At 44.7% G+C, this 16,287-nt stretch overlaps 1 protein-coding gene across 7 annotated transcripts in view; it reads left to right on the top strand.

The window, feature by feature from the left end:
- AKNA (AT-hook transcription factor) overlaps positions 1-16,287 on the top strand; it is a 39,175-nt gene that overhangs the window by 8,030 nt on the left and 14,858 nt on the right. For all 7 annotated transcript variants that reach the window (XM_066580698.1, XM_066580701.1, XM_066580702.1 and 4 more), the window contains exons 4-13: positions 150-224; positions 1,849-2,005; positions 6,893-7,029; positions 7,323-7,382; positions 7,955-8,067; positions 8,966-9,164; positions 11,628-11,767; positions 12,001-12,531; positions 15,005-15,200; positions 16,064-16,164. In XM_066580698.1, the coding sequence (XP_066436795.1) occupies positions 150-224; positions 1,849-2,005; positions 6,893-7,029; positions 7,323-7,382; positions 7,955-8,067; positions 8,966-9,164; positions 11,628-11,767; positions 12,001-12,531; positions 15,005-15,200; positions 16,064-16,164 (1,709 nt within the window). The remainder of the gene's footprint in view (positions 1-149; positions 225-1,848; positions 2,006-6,892; positions 7,030-7,322; positions 7,383-7,954; positions 8,068-8,965; positions 9,165-11,627; positions 11,768-12,000; positions 12,532-15,004; positions 15,201-16,063; positions 16,165-16,287) is intronic.

Below are 16,287 nucleotides of genomic sequence, written 5' to 3'. Positions count from 1 at the left end.
AGGAAGGTAAAACATTTGTAGACCTTTCTCATTCTTATTTCTCCCCTCCCTTTCCTCTGTTATCACAGATGTATTCTTCATTAATTGTCTATTACCCTTAATACATAATCGCCTCCTCTCACCTCTCTATGTCTCTTACTTCCTTATAGGAGGATTACCACAAGCTGCTCACTAAGTATGCCGAAGCTGAAAATACCATTGACCGTCTGAGACTAGGAGCTAAAGTAAGAAATGTAGCACATATCCGTAAACGGTATACCGCATGCCCAAGACCATGTGAAATGTATTTATAAGGTTTAGGTATCTGCTGTTACTCACTATCACCTCAGTAAGTTATTAATCAGTAGCGCTTTTGTTTTCCGTGAGTCTGTATTGGTCCTTCAAGACATAAGGCCTCACAACACAATATTTCCAATCAATGGGCTTTTCTGTGTCATTGTAACAATGTTGCAGATAGTCCCGATCTGCCGCACATGCTCTATGCTGGAAAATCCAGCCAATCAGCATGGGCATTTCACTGGTAAAACACCTGTATTACTGAACTGCATGCACTGATTGGCTCTTGGTAGCACCCTTTACAAATCTTGGTATTTGTATAGCGCCAACCCACCAAGCTGGGTTCTCATTTTACCGACCTCGGAAGGATGGAAGGCTGAGTCAACCTTGAGCCGGCTACCTAGGGATTGAACTTGCAACCTTCAGGTTGTAGGTGAGAGCTTACACTCTGCGCCACACGAAACACATGTAAGTGTTATAGCTGCTGGTCATGGCCAGTGGCGTCCCTCGACACCTTCTGACATTGGTTATGGTCAATGCCATGTCTCCCATATTGTCTGCATCAGGTGCCACATCACCTGTCAGCTTCATGGTCCCCATAGGTTACGCACGTACCGTTATCCCACCTCTCAGCTTTTCTATCCCAAGCCAACCCAGGCAGGCCTTTCGTTATTTTTCAGCAACCCCCTTCTCCCCTGCTAGCAGGTACCTGAGCAATTAGTGTCTACAATGTGTGATGGTACAAGAGTGTTTCTGTCTGATCTCCCAGTATTTGATCCATTTCTCAGCCACCCAGCTTTCCTGACTCCTCTGATCCTGACCTCAGCTTGTTTTTTTGATTATGCTGTCCCTTGTCTGCTGCATGGTCTGACCCTTGGCCTGATCTACCTTCTGAAAGTATTCCACCTACCCTAACCTCGTTGACTCTATCCTACTACTATGTCCCAGCTACCCCCTACGGTACCACATTATGGCAAAAGACCAAGTACGTCAGTTGCCTCTTAACTGAAACTACTTCTAGGGTAATGTTCTAGGGTTCCGTGCAGCAAAGACCGCATCCTTATTGGTGGGGTTAAAGGGTGAATACTGAGGAACCCTCTGTGCTGCCCATGGATCTAGCCCCAAGTCAAATCAGTTTAGAGTCACAGGTGATCCACGTCCGCTGCTGTGACAGGACTTGGTATGTTCTTGCTTTATTTGTATTAGATATTGAATGACATTTTGGGGGCTCCGGAACCAACTACTAGTTCTCCATAGACTTGTGGTTTCAACATATAATATTTTCAACAAACAGTGGTGGTTCTACAACCAATTAATATCGTATGTGAAGCAACAGGTGATTCGGGGGGGAAGTGAGACCCTGTCAACAAAGTAAGGAAGTAAGCAGGACAACCTCAAATTAACCCTTTGTCAAACCCCAGTTCCATAACCCCAGGGACACTGAGCAATTGTCCAGTCCATTTAAACATTTTGCCTTAAATTACAAGATTTGACATGAAAGTGGCACTGTCAGCTGAAACTTTACAATCACTTCAGCTAGTTCACCTCACATTAACCTATTGTGTTTTTCAGGTACATCTCTATTCAGACCCCCCACAACCAAGTCACAGTATTCAGATGGGAACAGTCAGCCAGGGGGCAAAACTTATGGAGTTTTCTATACCTCATGCCCAGGCAGCAACTTTCAGCTCATTAAATGAGTATCAGGGGGCAACTGAAGCGGACTCAGGTAAGTCAGAGGATTTTACATTGAAAGCACTGTTTTTTTTCTTAATAGTGACTGTGTCTTCATTACTCATTACGTTTTTGAAGCCAAAGTGAGTTATGAGGAGGCCACAGTCTAAGACTGGATTTACATGGCCAGCGCCATATGAGTCCAAGAAACTCAGACCGATATTGCGCCTGTAAAATTGCGATTTCCTATGTGGGTGTAATGCGATTTGCAAGAAAATCGCATTGCATCACTGAGTTGGGAATTCAGAGAGCATTGTATCAGGCGCAAAAGTGGATTACTGCCCGTTGCATGCAGCCTGCCCCCCGACAGTAGGAGATTTTCTCAGGACCGATCTATATGTTACCTTTCTGTTGGACCCATTTCTGTCTTTGGCTCCAAAAACTATATCAAACATTGTATGCGTGATTCCAGATTTTCTTCAAAGGAATATTTTCCTGCTGCCCTCTACAAACTAAAGGCCACGAATGGGAGAGAACCAGTATGTTCAAATCAATCTGTCACCTCTTTTTTATAAAGAGCATCTATTTGGTGTTCTTCCTAAATCACTGCACCCACTGAACCTGAACTCCCATTCAGGGTGCGGATTCAAAATATGCATCATACGCAAATGAAGGTGGCATGGGGTCATCTGATTGCTGAAAAGTGTTGCCACCCTGTAGTGCCAACGACAATGAGAGGCACCTTAATGTGCAGACAGCTGGCATTTTTACACTGACGTACCAAAAGTCATGGGATACCTTAGGAAAGTCCACATCTGTATAATAATATTAAACTTTATTTGTATAGCGCCAACATATTCCGCAGCGCTTACATAGACAGGGGGGAATACAGAAAGACAAAAGTACAAACATTACAGAACCACGGTTACATAGTAATCAGTTGATGGAAACAATAGGGGTGAGGGTCCTGCTCCAACAAGCTTACATATTATGAATAGTGGGGTGATACAGAAGGTAAAGGGGCTGGAGATGTGCACGGTATGGCGAGGTGGAGAGTGAGGGATGCTATACACATAGACAATGGTCAGACATTTAGCTGTGTGACGGCAGAAACAGTATGACTGCAGGAGCAGTTTATGATGGCTAGCAGGGATTGCAGTCAGTAGGTCAGGGAGCTTGTTATCAGGCGGAGTACAGAGGGGTTTGTTTAGGGAATGCGGTATGCCTCCCTGAAGAGGTGCGTTTTTAGAGCACGCCTGAAGTTCTGTGAGTCCTGGATTGCTCGGGTAGCCTTTGGTAGTGCGTTCCAGAGGACTGGTGCTGCTCTGGAGAAGTCTTGGAGGCGGAAATGAAAAGTTCGAATTAAAGGGGCGTTCAGTCTGGTTTCATTAGCAGAGCGGAGAGCCCGGGCTGGGTGATGGATTGAGATGAGGGAGGCGATATAGGGTGGTGCTGCGCTGTGGAGGGCTTTGTGGACGAAGGTAGCGAGTTTAAATTGAATTCTGTATTTAACGGGCAGCCAGTGCAGTGACCGGCACAGGGCAGAGGCATCCGAGTAGCGGCTGGACAGGAAGATGAGCCTGGCTGCGGCATTCACCATGGATTGGAGAGGGTAGAGTCTGGTGCAGGGGAGGCCGATCAGCAACGAGTTGCAATAATCGAGCCGGGAGTGGATGAGGGCGACAGTAAGCATTTTTAACGTGTCCACAGTGAGAAAAGAGTGGATTCTTGCAATGTTCTTGAGGTGCAGCTGACATGTTGGATGTAGGGGGTAAAAGAGAGGTCAGAATCGAATATGACCCCAAGGCAGCGGGCATGTTGTCTAGGAGTTATGGTGGCGCCACACACTGAGATGGAGATGTCAGGAGGAGGTCGGTTAGTGGAGGGTGGAAATACCAGTAAGTCAGTTTTAGAGAGGTTTAGTTTTAGGTAGAGAGAGGACATGGTGTTAGAGACAGCAGACAGACAGTCTGAGTTGAGTTATAAGTATAAGTATAGGTTGAGTTATCTTGTGAGGGAGCATGACACTGGCCAGTGTGCTTATGAAAAGGGGATGTGAATTATCAGAGTTCAAACGAGGCGTGATAGTGAGTGCCAGATGGATGGCACATTTTATTTCTAAAGTTGTGCGGGCATTTAAGATTCCTTGATCCACAGTATCATGTATGTACCGGGAAAACGTCATATGGGTGTTTAATAATTGTGACTGGTGGCATCTAGCTAGAATTGTCTTTGCGATCAAACAAGTGACTCCAGTAAAAATGACATCCACACTCAATTCAGGACGTCCCACATGCATATCCCCCAGGTCAGTGCAGCGTACTTTAACTTCCATGGGAGTTGGGAGCAGAAGATCCACCAGATGCCTCTGTTACCACCACATCACTAGACACAACACCTCACCTGGGCTCGAGAGTTTACTAACCGGACCTCAAAGGACTAGCATAATGCGGCATGGTCCAATCAGTCATGATACCAAATGTTTTGGACTGATGTTAGGGTTCATGTGTGGTGCAGGCCCCATGAAGCCATGGACACCAGTTGTCAACAAGGCATGCAGCAGTCTGGTGGTGGTTCCATACTAGTGTGGGGTATGTTCTCATGGCATGCGTTGGGTGCACTGGTGCACCTAAACATGTAATTGACTGGTGCCCACTATGTTTCACTGCTTGTTGACCATTTGCAGCCCTTAAGGATGGGATATTCCAGCAGGATAATGCACCATGCCATATCCTCTAGAACAGGGGTGGCAAACTCATTTTCACCGAGGGCCACATCAGCCTTATGGTTACCTTTAAAGGACCGATTGTAATTGTAAGATTGCGTTGTAGTAGCAACCACCATAGTGGCCCCAGTAGTAAGTGTCCCCTATGTTGGTGGCCCCAGTAGTAACAGTGCCCCTATGATAGGTCCAATAGTAAAAGTGTCCTCTATATTGGCCCCAGTAGTAATAAGTGACCCTCATAGTAGTCCCAGTAGTAATAGCGATCCCCCTATTGGCCAGGCAGCATCCCTACAGGCATTCCACTCACCCTGCTGCTGAGTCTGTGACCGCTGACCTCTCCCTTCGGCATCTGAGCTGCGTACTGGATGGTGCACACAGACATCGGGGGCAGAAGCCAGCAGTAACAGACTCTGCACTTTGGGGCCGGAGCTGGGTGGAGTGCCTGTTAGGTTGTTGCACAGCCGGCGGGTCACATAAAATGAGGTAGTGGGCCAGATTCGGCCCACGGGCCTGGAGTTTGACATGTGTGCACTAGACAATGCTGAGGGTTACATCTGTTTTATAAGTTGCCCCAACCTCTTTACTACTGCTGGATTATGCCAAATTACTGTATGCTTGAAGTAATCAACAGTAGAGAGAAAGTGGCAGAACTCGCCATGTCATGTATTTTGCCTATTGGGTAACAAATTTGCAGCTCTTCACAATGTTGAGATTGGGTTAAAAAAAAGTATCACGTCCGAAGTACTGACGCCTCCTCCTTACCATAATGTACATCGGCACCATTTTCTGTCTTTGACACTTGCTTTACATATAGCCACATCTCTCACATCTCTAAACCTCTACTAACTGTTTGCTCAACTTCCGTTTCCTGAGTCTATATAATTAGATTAGTCACAGTTTAAAGCTAAACTGTTCCAGTAGACACAGAATATTAATTTGCAATCATTGTATCACAGGTTTACCTACAGCCCCGAGGGTACAGGACCCGTCTTATTACAATAGTCATATGTATTGTTTTCAAATGTAGTAAAATGTATGCAGCTCTGACGAAGCAGACTGTTCTGTAAATTGTAAATCTGCTTACCCAAAATTTCCATTTCCTAGAGTCCATAGGCAGCACAAGTACAAATGGGTTAAGCACCCCAGGTACAACCACACAGGATCAGGTTAATAAGCAGTAATTAACTAATCAATTAGCCTGCCCTATAAATTAAGACAGAGGACTAAAGGCCCTTTTACGCGCAAAGATGATCACTCAAAAAATGGCTTTTGATCGATCATTTTGCATAAACTACTAATTGGTACTAATATCTATTAGTACCAATTAGTAACATGTAAGCTGCCGGGAGCTGTATTCAGAGAACGGCGGGTGGTCTGTTCTCTGAATACCTTCACTTTGTTCGGCCAAGGGGCTGACAGCTGAGACAATGTAATCAGCGCTTTCCGGGCCGAACACAGCGTGCGATCCGTCTTATCAGCTCTTCTGCCGAACTATGGATTTCATGCTGAACTGAAAATCATCGTTCGGAAGAAAAGTGAAAGATGGGCACACTTACACACAACAATTATTGCTCAAAAGATGACTTTTGAGCGAATTTTGAGCAATAATCGTTGTGTGTAAAAGGGCCTTAAGTCTGGACTCACACGAACGGGTCGGATTCCGCTTGCAAATATCTGCAGCGGAAGACGTGCAAGTGATCACGGAAAGGCATTGTGAATGGTCGCTTATGTGTGCAGTGTTTTGTGCGGCTATACGTGTATGGACAGAGTATCGTCCGCGCAAAAGAAAGCTCGCAAGCAGGGAATAACATCGGAAAGTAAATGAAAACGTACAGTCGGCCGTCCAGGCGATAATCTTTTGCATCTGGTCTCCTAGCAACTTAGGAGCTAATCTGTGCCCATAAGCAATGTTAATTGCGTATGCACTGCAGATCACTCACATTCATAGAGATCAATGCCCTAAAATAGAGCATTCTGTGATTTTTTTTTTTTTCTTCCACTCGCGGAATCCGCAATTTCTACTTCCACATCTGAGGGAACCAGCAAAAGTCCATGACTTTCAATGTCCGTGTATGATCATGTATCCTCCGCGCGGATGGGCTGGTTTACTTTTACCAGGTCAAACCTGGTAAAAGGTTTACTTTAAGTCAATAATATTATTAAAAATTGACATTTTGGATCAGTATGTTAAAAAAGCACTTCCTGTTTTTGATATAGATGCCTCTGACCATCAGAATCCTTCTGTGATATCCCGGGTCCACACCTTACCAGAAAACTCAGGTTCATCCTCTCTTCATCCAGCTGAAGACGTTGCATCCTCTCTCATGTCACACTTAGAGACCCTGTACCAAGAGGTTGGTGTTACATTCAGTATTTTACAGGTTTTAACTACAATCATTAGTTATTTATAAGTTATAATTCTTATCTTGCTATATATAATATGTACAGTAAAGAAGCGCTACATATAAACTAGTAATATGGTTGTAGTTCATTCCTTGAGCCCATATTTTCGGGACTGCGATTGGAAGGGTTAAAAGGATGATGTACTTAGGATAATCGTTCTCCCATATAATTGAATGATACCCCACAAACTGTGCACTGTAAATAAACGTGTCTGGTAACTTATATGCATTAATCTTACTGACAGGTTGAACTTTTTGAAGAATTGCTGCACAGTGGGAACTTGACTCCTGAAGAACAGCAACAGGTAACATTTCCATTTCTAAACCGACCTTAATAAAGATACTAATGTTGTTTTGCTATACATCTTCACAACAGACTTAAGCTCATATATATATATATATATATATATATATAGGGGGGTGGAAAGAAAGATCAATCGAGCAGGCTCGGGGGGGGGGGCGGGGGTAAGCGGGGGGGAGAGAGAGATCCCTCCCACTCTTCCCCCAGTCCCCCCCCCCCACGAGAATGCAGTTAATTGAGAAGAGCGATGTTCGCTCGAGTAACTGCATTATCCGAGCGTGCTCGCTCATCCCTAATGGGCACCTTCATTTTGCAACTGAAAATAGGTTCTTACAGAGCCATAACCTTTATGTGCGTTGTACATGTCTACTACAATCTTCAGTCCCTTGCCATTTGCGTCATTTTAACCCAAGATCAAGGCTCATGGCCAATATCAGCATATAGTGTAAAATGATAACATGCTGTCTTCATTTATTTTATCACCACAGAACCTGCTTAAATTGGCTCTTTAACATTGCGCTTTACTGCAGGTCATTCTCTGGTTGTCTGAACTTTAATTCCTTGTACACATTGCAGGCAGTGAGGGAGTTGCACGGATCTCTGGATGTCCTGGAACGAAGATATTTAAAAGCACAAGAACAGCAACGTACTGGTTATGGGAACTTGAATGGCGAGCTAGATCCACAAAGGTAAATGCAAAATCTGAATATCATCATCAGCGTAAGACACTGTTCATATTAGCATCAATGGGAGCCAATAGAATTTTAGTCAGGGTTTACTGTATTTTTAGGGTGAGACTAGCACAGTTTGCTGCACTATTCTTGCATTATAGTCAAAGGGTCACAGGCGAGTCACCAACATCCGTTTAAGAACAGATCTTGCATAGCTGGTTAATATTAATATTGCTGGTAAAAAATAGTTGCCAGCACCGGCCTCTGCAGGTAATTACTGACCCGGCTGGTGATCTACTAGTCGGCTGGCAATTCTACTTTAGACCCTAGTGGAGTATGTTATGTGTATTCCAAAAAAAATACAGAAATGAATGCTAACCAGGTCAAACGGAGACCAAAGTTTTGCATCTTTGGTCTCCATTTGCCTAATGAAAGTCAATGATTCCATTCTGGGTTCTTCTTCAATATCATTTTTGGCTATTCAAATGAAACCTTGGAATGGAAAGAATCAGTATAGACCTAAAAACTCTTTGAACCCAGCCTTAGTAGGAATATACCTTTTTAGTTGATTCAGTGACTTATATTTTATTTTAATCCCCTGAAATAAGAGTAGCGCACATACTTTGTGGGAAGTCAATGGTGAACTCACTATCTGATTCTCCTTCCAGCATATTGGCCCATTTATGCTTTCACCTGCACATTACTGACATCACTTTGTGAAATTAGATATTTATTAATATGTTGTGTTGCCATCATGTGAAAAGTCCAATTCCAGACAAGAAGATAGGAAGAATATTATCTGCTGTTATTGGATGCTTTGCGACCAAGGCCCTGCTTGTGAAACGCACAAACCGGCTTGTAGATTATATACTGTATATTTAGCATACTTTGTATAATATGAATACTGTTTGTATAGGGAACTTGAAGAAGCCATATTCCAACTTGGCATCCAAGTGGAAGAGTTGCAAGAACAAGTAGAAACCTCTAATTCGTCTTCCCCAAACTCTCAATTAAGAAATAACTTAGAAGAAAAAAGTACAAATCATCATTTAGGAAATACTCCAATTCCATCAGCCTCAGTGCCTATTCCATCTCTTCAAACCCCATACCCTCAGGTGAGTGTGATAAAGACGTAGACTGCATATTCTTCATATAATATATTAATGTATCATTTGCTATTATATCTATTTAGAATCTAATACTTTCTGAACATTCTACTCAGTGTTATTATGAGCCTAAGGGCTTATTCACACGAGCATATATCGGCCGCCGTTTTCACGTCCGGTTGATATACGCTACGATCTGATGCATTGGAGTTTGGCCAGGCGCTTTTATGCCGAGCAGGAAAGATAGCCCTGGAACTATCTTCCTGGCTGGACAACGGCCGCTGCCATAGACTCCTATGTGAGCCAATGACAGCAGCCAGATAAGGGAGGTGGGAGGGAGTTTAGCAGCGTGACGGCTAAACTCCCTCCCTCTTCTCTCCTCCCCTCCGGCTGTTTGCAATGGGAGGGGCCAGAGCTTAGCTCCGCCCCCTACCATCGCTGGCTGCAGCAAACAGCCAGGGGGAAGAGAGAGGAGGTGAGTCGGTGAGGGGGAGGGAATGGGGAGACAGCGTAGCAGAGCTATGCTGTCTCCCTCCGTTCAACGGCATATATGCCGAGCCCATGCATAACATGGCAGCGTATATCGGCCGGCCGATATACGCTCGTGTGAAAAAAGCCCTCAACCTCTTACGGTAAATGCACATTACACAGTTTTGCTGTGGAAAATTTGCCCAGCAAATCTGCAAAGCTCTGCAGGGAAATCCACTATAGCAAATCTGCACCAAATCATATAGATTTGGATTTGTTGCAGATTTGCCATTGCAGTTTTTTTGTGAATTCTGGAAAAAAATATCAATGGGGAATTTTTTATGCCAGTTTTCTGGCAGCTTTTCTTCCCTTCTCCAATTTAAAATGCAGCAAATTCATCAAATGTTCCCCGATATTGATGTATTTCTTGCATCTTTAAATACGTCTAGAATTGTGGAGTCAGCTTATATGTCACCCAGCTACTGGAGTGAGATTGGGACACATTTTGCAACTTTTAAAAAAGTAGCATTTCATAAATGACTCTAAAACCTCACTACATTGAAACCCCTCCCCCCCCCTTTTTTTTACTCACTTTTAAAAAATAGAGTGTGATGGGTAATTCGAAAAGAAAGCTCACCATACAAGGCTCCAGTCTATAGTACAGACAGATGGGTCAGCGGAGTGCACAAGACAGCTGTTGGTAATCAGCTTAATTAGCAGCAAGGAAAAGAAGCCCGGCAGCTCAAATATTCAGTAAAAGCTTCTTACTCTATTGTAACATATTAAAAACAGTAATTAAAGGATGCCGTAGACTAGTACAGTGATCCATGCTTAAGCGTTTTGGACCAATCAGAACCTTGTTCACAACATGCATCTTTAGGGCTTATTCAGACAGGCCTATATCGGTCAGGTTTTCACACCCCGCCGATATACGCTGCCCCTCTCTGCAAGGGGAGGAGACGAGACATGACAGGAGCTAGTGCATTGAGCTCCCGTCCCCTCTCTGCCCCTCGCCACTGTTTGCAATGAGATGGGCGGGACAGGTGGAACTTAGCTCCGCCCTGCCCCTCCCATCCCATTGCAAACAGTGGCGAGGGGCGGAGAGGAGGGGCGGGAGCTCAATGTACTAGCTTCCGTTCCAACTCCTTTCCTTGCAGAGAGGGGCAGCATATATCAGCCGGGTGTGAAAACCCAACCGATATATGCCTGTCTGAATAAGCCCTTAAATATATGTCTAGAGACGTGGAGTGATTCTGTATGCCACCCAGTTACTGGAGTGAGATTGTGACAAATTTAGTGACTTTTTAAAAGGTTCCATTTCTAAAGGGTCTCTAAAAACATCACTCCAATGAAACCTCATCCTTTGTAAATTTGTGTAAAGTGAATTGTGCCAAAAATGCCCAGTTATGTGCAACACCAAAGATAAATGTTTCCCATTGGATTTGTAATCTGGAGATGCCCATTTTGCTGCAGATCTACAGGTAATCCACAACAATACATTTCAATAGGCTGGTTTCAGGCGAGCGTATAAAAACATGTTCGTAATACGGATTCGTGCTTGAAAAGACATTGCATCCATAGGTCATAATATTTTGTATTTACCTCCATATTTTTATTATTTTCTATTGGGCAAATATTAATAGAATATGAAAATGGCGGCAAATACGATAAAAATAGAGCATGTTGCATTTTTGAAAAACGGACGTAAAAAGTACAGCCATGTGATTAGCCCTATGCATTTATATTAGCTCCTTATTACGGTCCCCTCAACACAAATCTAATATAGAGCAAAAATATGCTAATCTGAAAGCGGCCGTATTGCAGATTTCAACAAGTTGACAAATCTGCATCACAGGTCAAAATTTCCATTGCATGTAGATGATATGTCAAAAAAACATCTACTTTGCTAGTACTATATTCAACTTCGGGTTTTCTATTCGTAAATCTGCACAGTGATTCTACCTCAAATCATATACATATACCCTTACAAGGCTGTCTTTTCAGATTTCATCTCCAGAGCCCCCCGGCATGTCTAAAGCAGATGTGGAGACGTTAAGTAAGGAAGATCCAGCAGAATATTTACCTCAGCCTCTACTCTACAAGCACAAGCAGGTGGAGAGAGACTATGGCACCCTGCTATCAACGTGAGTTTTTTATGCTTGTTCCAAATAACAATGGCCTAAATTATTTGATATAAAATCCACACTGTATGGGTATGTTCACCTTCAGGCACTTGTTCTTGTTGAGATTATAAGGCTTTCCGTTAAATTTGGCACTGTTAATTTCTATATTAAACAACATTTCCATCATCATCTTGTAAACAAATCTTTGTCTCCAGCACTGCGGTAGTAATTCCCACTATTTTTCCTTTCTCTAGATACAGTAGCTTCAAGTCTCTTCCAGATGCTCTTGGAGTAGAGCAAGAAGAGTGGCCTCAACAACTTCCTCAAAATGCCAAACCGCATGACCGCCCTCAAGATACCAGTTCTCACGGACATTCAAATGCAGTTAGATCACAGGATGTTACACAAAAAGGAAGGACATCAGTTCCCTCAACACCGGGCGGACCACAGGATGCTAAACAAGATACAAGGCAGCTAGATCATATGGCATCTTTTATGTCACAGGATCATGAGGACCATTTACAGGCGGGCAGTCCACATGACCAACATGTTCGTAGGCTGAAACGAAACACACGATTAGGTAGTCACCAAGGCCATCCAGTACATACAACACCGCAGGCACATCAACCAACCGAGATATCCCTTAATGACCTGCATGTTGCAGCAAATGAGGCTAGTACTGGAAGCATGCCATCACCTACAAAAGTGCGCAAAGCATCATCTGTATTAAGTGGACAGAGAGCCTCTCCCAATGACGGAAAACCATCAGCATCAGCAGTGAGAAGGTGCGTTGTTTCCCTGTCTGCAATTTTTTTCCCAAACGGACGATACGATGTGCATATGCATATATTCACGTGGATAAACAATCGCATCTGTGATTTTCCACAACCATTCACGATTAGTTTCTGTGATTTATCATAGGTCTTCTGCTGCAGAAATCTGCTTGTGGAATCTGACCCATTTATAAGAGCTCGGCCTGAGGGCTTATTCACACGAGTGTATGTCAGCCAGTGTTTTCATGGCCAGCTGATATACAGTACCATGTAATGCACGGGCTTGGCGTATATCCCTCCCCCTTACAGCTAACCTCCTTTCTCCTACCCTCAGTCTGTTTGCAATGAAAGAGGACAGGATGGGGGCAGAGCTAAGCTCCTACCCCCTCCGCTTGTCTGCAGCCAGCAATGCGAGGGGGTGGAACTTAGCCCCGCCCCCTCCCATTGCAAACAGAGGCAAGGGGCGGAGAAGGGGGAGGCAGTTGGACAGTCTTGCTACTAAACTTCCTCCCACCTCCCTGCTCCGACCGCTGTCATTGGCTCCTATAGGAGCCAATTCCAGGACTATGAAAACGCCAGCCGATATACACTCATGTGAATAAGCCCTTACTGAGGTGGGTACTGTTGTATTTTGTCTCAACCAGAAGAATGGGTGGAGTCAAGCTGCACTCCCACAACCAACGCCCACAACTTAATTGGCTGGGGTGGAAAATGGGTCAAGGCTGTCTTCGCTGGTACCCTTCCAGTGTCCCATGTGTGCTCGGAGCTCCGCTGTCATACTTTCCCAGGCGACCTTCTTCCCTTTCAGCTTTGGCACTGTCAGTTCCCTCCCCCCCCTCCACTGCATTCCCCCACTGTGAATATCCCCGTCCGGCAACCCCTGAAGTCGGCACTGCTCTGGCCTCCTAGCTCTGTTGTCATACTTTTCCCTAGCGACCTTCTTTCCTGCCAGTGTTAGCGCTCCCCGCCTGGCAACCCCTCAAGTCGGCACTGCTCTTGCCTCCTTGCTTCGCTCTCATACTTCCCCCGAGGACCTTCTTCCCTGCCGGCATCGGGGCTGTCAACCCCCCCCCCCATCCTTCGCTACATTTCCCCGCTGTCACTGCCCCCGGCACTCTGCCTGCTCCCGTCCTTGCTCCGCTGCAGTCAGTCACCCGCTGTCAGTTTTCCTGCTGGCCTCGCATAATGCTTGCAATATGTGACGGCAGCAAGGAGATTCACAGCACTGGATCCGGGAAGAAGAGAAGGGACAGTGTCGGAGGGGTGAGTGACACCAGGCGGGAGGGGAGATAATGGGCACCAATTCTCTGGCCCATTGTGGGCGTTAGTTGTGGGCGTGCAGCTAGTCTCCACCCATACTTCTGGTGGAGACAAGATACAACAGTACCACTGAGGCGTACTGTCAATTGTTTTTTACCAGTGGATGGAACAAAAAGATTACCACCTATCAGATATGTATAGCATTTTAATTTTGTAGCAGAATAGCTTTTGGAAAATAAGGCAGTCCTTCCATAAATAACAGTTCTTTTAACCCCTTAATGATGTGGCCCTTTTTTTCTTTCATTTTAGGTTTTTCCTCCCTACTTTCAAAACATCATAACTCTTTTATGTTTCTGTCTCGGGGCTTGTTTTTTTGGGGATAAGATGTATTTTTCAATGGTACTATTTAATGTACACGTGTGTGGGGTGGTCTTTTATGGTGTACACACTGCAGCAAAAATGACATGATAAGTTTTTCTGTGGGTCAGTACGATTACAGTGATACCAAATTTATATGTTTGCTGAACTACTCTACTTTTTAAGGGGGAGTCTTTGAGACCGCCGATCAGGCATTTTAAATGCCGCTGTCAGATTTGACAGCAGCATTTAGAGGTATATCTGCTGCGATTGGCGTGAATGTTGCTTGCGGCTGCGGCAGATAGGTGTCAGCCTTCAAAGACAACTCATACCCACGAACTTGTCTCCCAATCCCACTCCATACTAACCCCATGCACTGTGAAGGGGTTAATATGATGATACTATTGGAATCGGCCCTATTAGTGAAAAAGTTTCCACTTTATGCTAGACGACAGGAAATGTCAAATTACTATAATTTGCACTGCTGATGTGTCATCAGAATACCACAGCATTTAGGGACATGTCTACTCTTGCTACTTGGCATTCATATTCAGTATACTTGTGCCTAATACAGTACATAGCCCATAGTGGCCCTCCTGCTCAGGAATCCACATGTTAAATATGGATCCCGACAAGGCACACCGTGAAGATCTATACAGCGATCTTTATACTGATTATTCTCATTGATTTTTTCCTAGCCTTCAATTCAGTTCCTTATCATTACTGCTGACATCACCCTCCATAATGGTAGGGAAGCGTAGCCTAGTATGGAAAGGAATCCGTAGCCTGGCACTCCGATGTTCTCTGCTGCAGATCCTTCAAGCTGCATTTGAGCCGTCCATACCTAAACATATCTGTGTTCTTTCAGGATGTCGCAAGGCTCAAAAACATTCCCGCAGCGTGCTTCCGTGAGTTCTTCATTGCCCCATGCGAAAGAGCAACAGTCCAGGACCCCAACCACAGTGCCTTATGTCAGTGCGGAGAGCGCACACAGACCCCAGTCACATCAAAGCAGCCCCTCTGCCCAGAAGAAACCACAGAGGACTAAAGAAAGCATTGCACAGGTGAGTCACTTCTTCTATACAAATGGAGCAGAACAGGGCTTATCTTTGAACTGTTTTTTTGTACATGAGTTCTAGAGTCCTGTGGAAAACACAGATAAGGACTTCTGGCTCTTTCTGCCCCTGAATACACTGCCGAGCGCCTGATTCTGATGCACGGCCAGTCTTTTTTTCCCTCACTACACTCTCCTACCCTGTCTGACAGCTTAGCGAGGTCGGAAGTAGCCGCTACAATAGTAGAAGGGAGCGTGGCATCACCCCCCCTCTTACACACACATGGAAATGTTCTCAAAACTGGAGATGTGTGATTACGGGGCAAACATTTGAGCACTTCCTGTCCTGCCCCGTTGAAGAACAGCTGATTCAGTCATGGGAATCCTCAACCAGTTTTGGGAGAATTGTAATATAACACGGTGACGGTGATAAATGGACGTCCGTGTCCTACATGGAGAGCTTGAATCCCCTGCTTGTTAGCATTGATTTAAATGAAGACCTCGTTTTACGACATCCATGTGCCTGAATGTAGCATATGGCCAGGGGTTGTAATAATAATGGGACGGGCCCATTTAACCCTGTGCTATCCAATTTTGGATTTAAGGGTTTCCTAGGGGGTTTTCTCTTTCAGCCATTATACAATGGCACCATCTGCTGGCTAGAGCCAGTACTGCAGTAGGTGACATGCTCGAGAGACCCCCGACAACAGAGCGGCCAGTAATATACAGCAATAATTGGAGCTGCACAGGCTTCAGTCAGAATGTCTTTAGACGTCAGACAGTGGATTGGAAAGGGTTAAGTGTATTTTTTTGATTTCTTTAACGCTTTTGTTCTTGATATATTTTTTAATCGGCTCTTTTTCTGTCCTACAGAGCAGAATTCTTTCCCCTGAAACTGACAGTGGATTTCTTGGATCAGAAAGCAGTCGGTCCCCGCTGATCCAAAAGCAGAAAGATCAACTAACCCTCACTCGGTAATCAGTCCCATGTAACGTCTTCTCTCCTATACCGTGATATGTAGAATATGTACAGGAGGAGATGGCTACATCTGTGAAGTCATCCCTAGTTATGAGCTGAGTCCAGGTAAAACTTTTGCA

This window comes from Eleutherodactylus coqui, chromosome 10, assembly GCF_035609145.1.
Source record: "Eleutherodactylus coqui strain aEleCoq1 chromosome 10, aEleCoq1.hap1, whole genome shotgun sequence".
Taxonomy (NCBI): Eukaryota; Metazoa; Chordata; class Amphibia; order Anura; family Eleutherodactylidae; genus Eleutherodactylus; species Eleutherodactylus coqui.
The sequence above is the reverse complement of the archived record's forward strand: the minus strand, read 5'-3'. Positions and strand labels throughout refer to the sequence as shown.